Source organism: Trichomycterus rosablanca, chromosome 15 (assembly GCF_030014385.1).
Source record: "Trichomycterus rosablanca isolate fTriRos1 chromosome 15, fTriRos1.hap1, whole genome shotgun sequence".
NCBI lineage: Eukaryota > Metazoa > Chordata > Actinopteri > Siluriformes > Trichomycteridae > Trichomycterus > Trichomycterus rosablanca.
The window spans coordinates 16,071,697-16,083,729 of NC_086002.1; the positions used below are offsets into that span (position 1 = coordinate 16,071,697).

The 12,033-nt window shown below is 37.2% G+C and overlaps 1 protein-coding gene across 1 annotated transcript; it reads right to left on the reverse strand.

Moving 5' to 3' along the window:
• Positions 1-1,392: 1,392 nt before the first annotated feature.
• rnaseh2a (ribonuclease H2, subunit A) lies at positions 1,393-12,033 on the reverse strand. The gene is made up of 8 exons (XM_063010385.1): positions 11,869-12,033; positions 9,529-9,600; positions 8,184-8,310; positions 7,974-8,061; positions 6,642-6,779; positions 5,039-5,126; positions 3,743-3,866; positions 1,393-1,802 (listed from the first exon to the last, which is right to left on the reverse strand). Exons 1-8 carry the CDS (start codon positions 11,993-11,995, stop codon positions 1,643-1,645), a joined length of 924 nt encoding a protein of 307 aa, XP_062866455.1. The 5' UTR covers positions 11,996-12,033; the 3' UTR covers positions 1,393-1,642.

Consider the following 12,033-nt stretch of genomic DNA (forward strand, 5'->3'; position numbering starts at 1 on the left):
GCTTTATAAGGTAAGCGAGTCACACAAAATGTTCTGTAGTAGTTGGTGTTTATTTACAACCGCATCATTCATTATAACAGTGAACACGGAGAGATGACTGAGAAAAGATGAGTCGACTCCTGAATCACTTGTATTGACACTGTGAACAGAGTATTGAACACAAACACGTCCAGCGGTCGCTGCTTTTGTAACCGGTTATCTTCACTGTTCGCTCTATTTTAAGTTTTTTGTTTTTTTTTGTCAAACGGAACTAAATAACATTAAACGTGCGTGTGAGCGTGGTCAGTGAGAATAATTCAATATGTCTCCCGTGGGTGAAAATAAATTGCTTTAGTTTTAGAAGTAAAAAAATCTCGTAATGTCACGCCCTCCTGTCAGGCACTCGCGCCCCACAGGTTGAAAATCCCTGCGTTAACGCAGCAACGTGCACTAGGTACACGGTATCGGATGTTTAGTATCGGAGCCTCGTTTGCGAGTACGAGTACGAGTTAATGAGCGCGGTATCGGGAAAATACCCGATACTAGTATCGGTACTCATGCATCTCTAATATACATACATGTATACATACTGTACATACATACACATAGCATTATGGTTAATGATCGGCCGTCACAACCAATTTTGAACTGAATTAGCTTTATTATGAACAGATTACAAAACAATTACTTATTTATTCTTATTCTTTTACTTATTAACTACTTATTGCTCGATATTTAAATTTTCTTTCACCAGACCAAGAGCAAGAAATTTGCACATTGTAGTGACTAAAATCCTGACCCAAAAAGAAACTTCCAGAAAGTATTTGACTTTTATTGCAGAAAAAATACAGTTTAGCTGTTATACTGTATTTGCATACAAAAGAGTACTTCAAGGAGTTAAAACCCACTACCCACTAGGCTGCCACTGTCTACTTGTTAACTGATTGTGTCCAATAGTTTCTTTTTGTTCCATGCTCCAATAAATAACGTTCAGACATTATTCTAGAAAAACAGAATTGTTGCAAAACTTTTAACCTGTGGTGTATTAATTTTCTTTACATGTTCTTTTATAAACGTTAGCAAGTATTGAGACACCCGAACCTTATAACCTTTGAGGGTTGTCCAAATACTTTATTTCCTTGTCCATATATCTTTATTTCCTCATCACTGTCCATGCAGTATAATGTATAACATTTACAGCATTTAGTAGATCCATTTATTTGAAGCAACCTATGACTAAAATGAATACAATCAAAGCAGTTAAGGGCCTTGCTTAGGAGCCCAACAGTGGCAGCCTTTCAGAAGTGAGGCTTTAACAAACGGCCTTTTGAAAATTACTTTAGTACCTTAACCTGAGGTACCACTGCTCTGTAGCAACAACAGAAAGCACTAACACAAAGAAGAGCAGACATCTCCTTAATACAGTACACATTTTATTACTAAAACACATAGATAACATGTATAAAACAACACTGAAGCACATGTGACCTCTATGATAAATGTTAAATCTGATATTTTTTTCAGATGAACACCAAGAGCAATCCTTTCTGAGCCAACTCTGTGGTTGTGTGTGTGAAGTGTGTTTACATTGTAGTACATTTAGAGTACTGCTGTTCTGATTTTTACAGTTTGTGTGTGTGTAAAAAAAATCAGCCTTTCACATTCAGAGTTGATCTATACTTTGTAAACAGCGCTCTTTGAAGAAGCGATGCGTCTCTCGTGTGTCAGTATCACTGGAAGGTTTGCTACGGCTGAAGTACGAGAGCACAGACTTGTTACTCTGCCGAGCTGCTGCTTTCCCTCCATTCTCCTCATCATCATCCCTACACACATACACAAACACAGATAAAACAAAACCATTATACCACTTTCTGATGAACCAGATCCACCCCAACCCTGACCAGGATAAAGCGGTAGATAAATATGAAAATAAATTAATGAATGAATGACAGAGGCAATCATACCTTTCATCACACAATGCAATAAGCAACAAGGGCTTGATGCAATAAAAAACGATCTGCGCTGTAAGATTAAAAGCCCTTTCTTCATGAAACACTAAGGCCCAGACTTTCATAGTGGTATTGCACTATTTTGTACACTACAGCTGTCAAGCTTGAATATTAAATGATGGAATGTCCAGTATCTGTAGAAGATCAGAGCTACTTCATAAAAAGTAAATAAGCTGCTGAAAGGCAAATGAAAGCCTGACACACGGCTGACTGGATATAAAACTATTTCTTGTTATTTATCACTTCATGTACACTTCTGGGATTATTAAATGTGACGGCACATGAGCTCAAGTGACCCAGATGCACAAAACCCAGAACATAATAAGTATGACTTTACCAAAAATGTTCCAGACCAGCTTCCAGCATCATTTTAAATTTACTTTATTGACTTTTTAAATTGACCATCAGGCTGCACCATTTCACACATTTACCATTAAAATACACAAAGCACACAACTCTTTTTCTGGATTTTCCCCCCTTTATCTCTGATTTAGTCATTTCTGAATTTCGATTGTTAATCAGCCCCCCTCTCAACTTATGCACGCCCCCAGACCAGTCCCAGAGATCACATGTTGCAGTGCCTGTGTCCAGGGTGCAACCCTGTTTTGTGCTCCGTGTTTCCAGGTGGCACCAGACCCAACCTCATAACACCCAAAACCAATAATAGAATGATAATGAGCAAATTAAGGAATTTTACTTAATAATATTTAACAACAATAAATAAATAAATGAAGAACACCAGTTCTCAAGCTTAGAGTTTGGACATAAACAGGTGATTTTTAACAGAGCAAAAATGTTGTGTTGTAACGATAAAATAAGTGTAACATTTATTTTATTGTGTTTATGTTTGTACACATTTCAGCTGCATGAATAACAGCTCACTTTAAAATCAAAACAACAACAAAAATGTAGCATTCTGTGTAACAGAACAGTGCATTGTTATGGCAGTACCACAGTGAAAACAATCTACTTGTGGTGGTGGTCACAGTGGCTCAGAGGTTAAGGTACTGGACTAACAATCAAAAGACCACTATTTCAAGCCCCACCATCACAACCAAGCTGCCTCTGTACAGCCCCTAAGAACAGCACTTAACCATCATTTGTAGCCTGTAATTGGCTACAATGCTAAGTCACTTTGCATAAATTAGTCTGCTGAATGCCATTAATGTAAATGTAATCTATGGTCTGTGGCCAAGAATAAAAATATTTGGTGTAACCATAATTTAACTAACACTGTTGTGCTTTGATCTTTACTGTAAATTTTGCTACTGAGGTATCAATGTCTTAGGGGGCAGCACAGTGGTTTGTTGAGCAAAAAGTTATGGGTTCATTAGTGGCCTGGGTACTTTCTGTGTGGAGTTTGCATGTTCTCCCCAGCGTGGTTTTCTTGCAGGAACTTTGGTTTCCTCCCACAGTCCAAAGACATGTAAGTTGGGTGGATTGCATATACAAAATGTGCCTGTTACAGTGTTTTACAATGAACCTACACTGACGAATTATGTGTAACCTGTAACTGTCCTGAATAAATGTCAAAAGTGTCAAACATGACATTAAAATCCAAATTAAACAACTACTCATGCCATAAGGAATTAATTTACACTGATAAAAATAACTATAACAGCAACATACAGCCAATAACAATTTGGACAGATAATTCAGTGACTACAACAACAATAATTTAGTTAATTAATTGGTTTCTCGTGCCATTCGTTTAAACGGGGCAATATAACACTGCCCCCTACTGGTGGACTTACCAGTGTACGGTCACCGCTTTATCATCCAGTAATGTCTGTGCTGTACTCCAGCTAAAGCGCACAAACTGAGGATACCCAAAAACTGGGTCCAAATACTTCAGCAGCCAGCTCTTAGTTTTCGGGTCTGAACAAACACACAAAGAGAGAGAGATAAAAAGGATACATTTGAAATATTTAAATCTTAAATGAAGTGTTAACAAGAGCTGGTTTTGCCAACACCATTACACCTAATTCAGTACAAATACATTCCTTAGTGTTTACAATCTACTTAAAACATTATGTTTACAGATTCCATCTCACACAACTGTAAGTGCGAAGAATTTAGGATGTCAGAGTCTGGCGTGATTTGCAAGATTTATTTCTCCTAGTAAACCTGCTAATGATGACTAGCAGGCAAGTGTGTTTGATAAGGGAAAGTCTTGCAAAAGTTGGCAATGATATGCTCTGAAACTGAGCATGAAGATGCCCACAGGCTTTCTAACTCTCATCCTTTTTACCAAACAGTTTAACACAAGAAAGTGGTTAATTATTCAAAACAGAAGAGACCTACCATTGATTCAGGTGTTTCAATAAACAAGTGTCATTTCAGCATCCTTTATTATGAATATTAGGACACTGTCATTAATACAAATTTTAAATGTTGGTCTTTTTTCAAGAGCACTTCTTATATTGCATTTACTCTGGCTGTTAATCAATAAATGGTAGAAACATTACACAGCTGCTGCCACTTTTATCACCTGTAAAGAAAAACTGAAGTCAACTGAATTTGACATCTTACTCCAAATGTGTGTTCTCTTTAAGAGATCATGTCTGGCTTGGTGGGATTAACGCAAATAGAACTCTATTATTTGTTAGCTACTTTATCCTTAATGCTACAGAACAGTATATTTTTGTAAAATATTTAAAATATTTTTTGTGCAAAACGCTTTTACAGAAAATAGTATTCAGAGAGGAAACGTAAAATAGACAGGTAGGCAGTGCAACAAGCAACAGATCTTGAAGACGGTTCTTCTCACCCAGGTGGTGTGATAAAATGTTCGAACAGCCGAGTCTCTTACCATCTTGAAAAGGTGATTAAAGACCCTCATCACCTCCTCACTAAGCACTTAAATGGAAACTAACCTGCATTTGCTATTCTATCCTTCTTTAAAAATGTTCCTCCTACACGTTTGTTTAAACATGGTTTCCAGCAGGGTTCATAGACTTTTGTCTTTTTGTACTAGAGTAAGTAGGAAATGTTTACTGAGAGCGCTTCTGTATAATTGCAACTGCTAAATGCTGTAAATGGGTACTGACCATTAGGATACCCTGAACCGTAGTCAGTATCCACCTCCCCAAGATCCTCTGCAAACTTCCAGCCTTTTACTGCATGATCTCTGGCAACCTAAGACATTAACATTTAAAAAGAGAGGTTACCGATTAGGGCTGGGCGATATGGATCAAAAATTATATCTCGATATTTTTTTCTGAATGGCGATATACGATATATATCTCGATATTTTTTTATCCCATAAGGTAATAACAAAAAGACACTTCTGAGACAAAGCTACATGTTCCAATTTTTTTACAGGCACTTTTATTAATATTCATGCTGGGGAAGCTTCACACAAGAATTATTTTTCCTTAAAAAAAAAAAAAATGTTTGGACTTTATACATTATTTTATGTATATGTCACCACAACATTAACATTTACATTAATATTTTCTTTTACTGTATAGAACTCAGTTCTGTAATACAGGCAGAACTAATAGTACATGTTACTGTGTAACTATTACAACATTTAATGCATTTTAATCAGCGTTCTTCTTCATGCACTTTATTATTATTTAACAGCTTTATTTGTTGTTTAATTGCTGTTTGCTCCTTGTTTACTGCAGAGTTAGTTCATGCAATTTAATAATGTTTGGTTGTTTACTGGCCGACAACAAGTAATACTATAATAGAAGATAAATAAATAAATGACGTGTCGGACGTCGGGCGATCATCCAGTATAAACTAACACGACCACGTACAACATCCAGTACAGAAATCACTCCCCATAATGTTTGTTTTTACAGATAGAGCAAATATCTATATATGCACATCACATATACAAACACAAGAGTCAGAACAACAGGAGACGCACCGCTACGTTATTATTACTTTCTCAACACTTAATGTGAAGTAAATACGTGCATGTCAGCGCGTGCATGCGCTTGTGTTGGTTTTTAAAACAAATAACGACTCGTTTTCTTGTTTTTTAACTTTGGGATCTGAAGTGAAAAACGAATGAAGGTACACGGAGCTGGAACCTTTTGTCTGGACTTGTTTTCGGCGTTCTCTACAGAATACATTATTCTGCTGCTCATCTGACACTTTGAATTCGAACCATCTCCAAATAATTCCAAAAAGAGCCATTATTTTTCTTTTTAGTAAGCAGCTCCTCTTCGATAGCTTCTGTCGTGTCTTTATCCGTCTCCATGCTATCGCTGCCTGCAGGAATTACTGGTGAAGCGGTGGGGAGGGGTGAGTTGTGTTCAGTGAGGGAGAGGGGCGGGGCAGGTGAACATGTGCAGAGACAAACTGGGAGAAGAGAAAGACGAACTGTCTGATCTAACTGGAACGCAACATCTATATCGATATATGCAATATTGTCTTATCTTATATCGCGTATGAAAATATATCGATATTTTATAAAATCTCGATATATCGCCCAGCCCTATTACCGATATATTTAGTGATGAAAACAAAAGAAATGATAATGTTATAGTAAGTGATACAGTCAGAACTGATTAATTAGATAAAGCAAAAAAAAAAAAAAAAAAAAAAAAAAAAAAAAAAAAAACAGGGAAGTTTATGTTCAGATTATCTATTAGCATCTGTTGTTAGAGCTATGAAGGCTCCTGTGTGGTTACTGACCTTGGCACAGATACTGGCTGCACTGACGATGGGGAAGAGGGAATCAGCTTTTGGTCGTACAGTCACCTTAATCCCGGGAAAACGCTGAGACAGCTTCTGCTCATACTTTTCTGCTGGCCCCACTGTATCCACAAACACCTACACACAAACACACACACACATAACGTCAAAGCCATAACATTAAAACCACCTTTTTGTTTCTACACTCAATGTCCATTTTACCAGCTTCGCTTAGCACTTTGAAGTTCTACAATTACTGACTGTAATCCATCTGTTTCTCTGCATGCTTTGTTAGCCCTTTCATGCTGTTCTTCAATGGTCAGGACCCCCACAGAGCAGGTATTATTTAGGTGGTGGACCAGCAGCACTGCTGGAGTTTTTAAAATACTGTGTCCACTCACTGTCCACTCTATTAGACACTCCTACCTAGTTGGTCCACCTTGTAGATGTAAAGTCAGAGATGATCACTCATCTATTGCTGCTGTTTGAGTTGGTAATCTTTGAGATCTTCATCAGTGGTCACAGGAAGCTGCCCATGGGGCGCTGTTGGCTGGTGAACTATTCTCAGTCCAGCAGTGACAGTAAGGTGTTTAAAAACCTCCATCAGCACTGCTGTGTGTTATCCACTCATACCAGCACAACACACACTAACACATCACCTCCATGTCAGTCACTGCAGTGCTGAGAATGATCCACCACCTAAATAATACCTGCTCTGTGGTGGTCCTGGGAGAGTCCTGACCATTGAAGAACAGGAGAGCAGGTTAAAAAAGTATGTAAAGACACAGATGGACTACAGTCAGTAACTGTAGAACTACAAAGTGCTTCTATATAGTAGATGGAGCTGATAAAATGGACAGTGAGTGTAGAAACAAGGAGGTGGTTTAATGTTATGGCTGATCGGTGTATATACACACACACACACACACGTGTGTGTATAGGTCAAGGTCATATATATATATATACACTAACTGGACTGAATTTAGTGGATCGCAGTGGCACAAAGGTTTAGATATCTGTTAGATTTGAATGAACTGGTTTTCCAGATACTCATTTATACAGTATTGTTACTGAAGAATGCCTGTAACAATGATCATACTGCATAAAGATGGACTAAATAATACATTCACATTACATGCATGGAAAACACAACGAGTGGAAACACTTCTCCGAGTTGCTTTTTATGTCAGTATTTAATAATTCAGTGTTTTAAACTCTGTTGTATTGAACAAGATCTGTCCATTATGTTATGTTTTCCTACTTTTTCCAAATAATAAAAAAAACTATGTATGAAAGCAATGGAAACCATTTAAGAGCGATGCTACTGCCTACCTCTTTGAGCTGCACTCCAGAGTCTAGAGCATACTGCACCAGCCCAATAGCAGCATCATGAGACAGAGCATTTAAATTATACTTTGCCCTTAACAAAGAAAAAAATAATAATTTTAAACACACCATGGAGTATTCTGTACAGTAACATGTGTACTGCCATGCACAAGCATTGAACCAGACCTATTTGCTGAACTTATACTGTGTGTGTACCTCTGTAACATGCTGGTGGAGATGGTATTAGGTGAAAGGATCTGAAGAGCCCAGCCCACAAAACTCTTAGCTTCATTCAGCTTTAGAAACAGATTTTCTCTCTCCGCCTCACTCAGTGTCTTTGAATCTGAAACCAAATAAAGCAAAAGGCTAAATCCTATGTGCCCAAGTACAGGTAGCTAGAACAGAAAGGACAAAGGTTTGTCCTAATGTAACTCATTTCCACTAAAAAAAATATTTTACAAAACTTGAGTGGAGCAGCAGTGCATTACGCTCATCCACCACCACTGAAATAAAGTACATTTAGCAACTGCACTGAACTAGTAAAGCTTTCTACAGACTCAACTGGCTGAGTCTGGGAAAGGAAAGGCCAGATGATCTCATCATTGCAACAGCGATTCTGTCTGGAAAAAAAAAGGCCTGATGGCTTTACACATAAAATGCGGTGTGTGCTAGTTTGTGGTCCTTCTCGGCCAGAATGAATGTGATGGAAGTCTCAGGGCAGTCGTTGAATTTTTTCAACAAACATTTAAAATATGCAACATTGCAACACAAATTTAAACGAACAACCATTAATTCTGCTTTACAGATGCTTTACATAGGTGAAGCTGAGGTAGCTAAAAAATTTCTTCTCCGAACAAAAAGTGGATGAAATTTCCACAAATAAAAAGCAGTTATGGTAATGAAACAATAAAAACTGTGGTACTCGTTTCTTTTTATAGTTTGTATGTATTCATATTAAACCTATTTGTTTCTTGTTGCAACAGGACAGTCCGATTGTTGTGGTGCAGTGGTCTTATACGTTAGCCTACCATATGTTATCAAACAGCCGACTGTCTACACAGACATGATTGGCTGTGACTAATAGGTTGGGGGATAACCAAAGCCCTTGACTGCCCTGCCCAGGGTGTTGGTGTCTTGTGTCAGTGCCTGCAAAGCTGACCAGTAATAAATAGTATTAAATAGGTTACACCTGTATTTAATAAAAAAAAAAATGAAAATTATTGTTATGGTCTACAGCTTTGAAAACATCAGTACTTACTTTAAAAATAATGCTTGGAAATAAATGTGCGGGGGTGATATTTTAGTCCAGCATTACACTGAAATGACAGTTAAACAAACCTTTAACAATAATAGATTTCAAATCTACAGTAGTTTATTATGTGTTGCTAAATAAACAACTTTCAATAAATCATAACGTGAAAATTACAATTTCAATTCAGTAAATAATAATGGTGTGAATAGCAAAACCTGATTTTTTGTATTATTCACACATTTGCTAATAACATGCTGAAGTATTTCTTTACAATAATATAAAACAATTTAATGGGTTCATTAACCTCACCTGCAACTTTCAGATTCTTTAAATCCTCCTTTCGAGAGACAGGACAAAAACATATTCCATATACCATCGGACCTAAACAACAAAAAAACACAAAACGGCCTGTCATACAACTGTAAACAAATTAATGGCCTGATTGATCTGATGAATTCAACAGGATCTCAAAGATTTTTTTATGATTAAAGCAGCTCGTGTAACTTTTGCCAGGGCTCACAATTTTGTGCAATCACAGGACAATTTCTGTGAAAATTCTGTCAAAAGTGTTTTACAATTATTTAAATAATCTTTGTTTAGGATAAAGACTGATAAAGTCAATCATGTTTTATGTCAATCAGTTATGTTTTTTGCAGTTGTAGTCTGTTTTTTGCAGTTGTAGTCTGTTTTAATGATTACTATTTTTTAGGGCTGTCAAACGATTAAAATTTTTAATCGCGATTAATCTCAGAATTTCATATAGTTAATCGCGATTAATCGCATTAAAAAAAATCTGTGTAAATGTTATAGAAAACAAGGATTTTTATGTGAAATGTTACAATTAAAATGGTGAACACATTTTATGCTAAATGTACTGATGTTAAAAACTGCTGGGACAAGAGAAAACTGTAAGGGAGTTTTATTCACTCACATACTAGGCAGTAAATGTCAGATTGTAGTTTAGAATTTCTCCATCAGCAAACATTGTAGATCAGCGGTGCTTTAGGTGGGATAAGGCGTAGTTATTGTAACAGACTTTTCTGTGGTTGTATTGTGACAATGGTTTGATGGCCGTTTCTACACGAAGTGAGTGTGTTTTGACCCTTTGGGGCTTCCATAGTGCATGGACTAACGTGCTTGACTCAGCTTTCCGGTATTTGGTACCTTAACAGAATAAGTTAATAAAAGTGTTCTGCTCCCGACAACTTGTGAATATAGCGTGTATTTATTTCTTTATAAGTGCATCACTACAACGCTCGGTTACATTATGTTAACAAACCGCAAATGAAAAACGGTGGCAAGTCCGACATTAAAACGTTTGTTTTAACATAATGTTAACATAATGTAACCGAGCGTTGTAGTTCTACCAGTCAAGTCTCAACATTAACTAGAATTTGCGTTAACGGCACTATTATTTTTAATCGCGTTAAATTGAAATCGCGTTAATGCGTTATTATCGCGTTAACTTCGACAGCCCTACTATTTTTACTAGTATGATTACTATTTATAAAAACAGTTCGAATCTCAGCTCTGCTAACAGCCGGCTGGTTGCCTACATGGACAATGATGTGTTAGTTATGCCCCTTCTCGGTCAGAAGTGGAGGTCGACAGCAAAAAAAGGCAAAATTAAAAATGACACAGGCAAAAATAAAACATTGAAAAAATATAAAAGGTTACACCAATGACAAAAGGTACACAGATGATCCAAAACATCAGGACTAAGCCCGAAATGTGAACTGCAATGCCTATTTCATAACAATTGTGCAAGTCATGGTCAAGGATACATTAGACGTTGGGCTGATTGATGCCAAAGGACATAAAAGCTAAGCGGTGTGGTACAGACCAACAGAAGGGCTACTGTAGGACAAATTGCAAGTAATTTGATTGGAAATAGACATTAGAGCAATGGAAGGCCAACTGGTCCAATGATTCCTGTAATGCCACTATTATGCACTGTAAAACAACCCACCTCACAATGTACAGAACTTAAAGGACCTGATGGTAATGTTAGTTAACTTCTTGTTAATACAGTGGTAAATATCCCCGCCTGTCACATGGGAGACAGGGGTACGATTCCCCAACAAGGAGATCAATATTTTCTCTAATTTCCTTTTAGGGATTAAAAATTGTTATCTTAGTGTCGTCCCATGTCCTTGTTCCAGATACCACAGCACTCCTTTAGATGTCTTGGCAGGTCAGAGCTCTTATGACAGCATATTGAGCAGGTAGTCGTAAAGATTTAGCTTAGTGCATATTAAATAAGAAAGTGATTAAAAACTCATTTTCCTTCATTGTACGTATATATGATGTCCGTAAACATAAGCTCAGAGATGCCCAGGTTTGGCTTGCTTTGTGTAGTGGATGAGGACACAGGAGTGCCGTACCTCCCACCTACAAAGCAGGGCGGATCAGCTCCTGGCTTCAGACATCATATGTCAGCATAAACTTACAACCTCTAAATAAATAGGCAAACACTCTTGTTATGCCACTACAAGCCACAATTGTAAGTGATTTACATGTTTAGAGAATTTCTGTAAAATTAAGTATTTAAGTATGCATCAATCACAAATTTGACCCTGATGTGAATTATATACATGTCAAAAATCAATATTAAACAATTAACAATAAACAAGGTTTCATATTTCTCACCCAACACAGGACCCCTGCCAGCCTCATCAATGCCCAAACAGCAGTCTTCAGTCTTGCAGACATTCGGGATCGAAGATGAAAGCCGACAACTAACTGAGTTGTTTGCCTCAAAATCACTCAGGTCCATGTCTGTTTAGAGGTGGCTAGTGACAAATATAACCACCT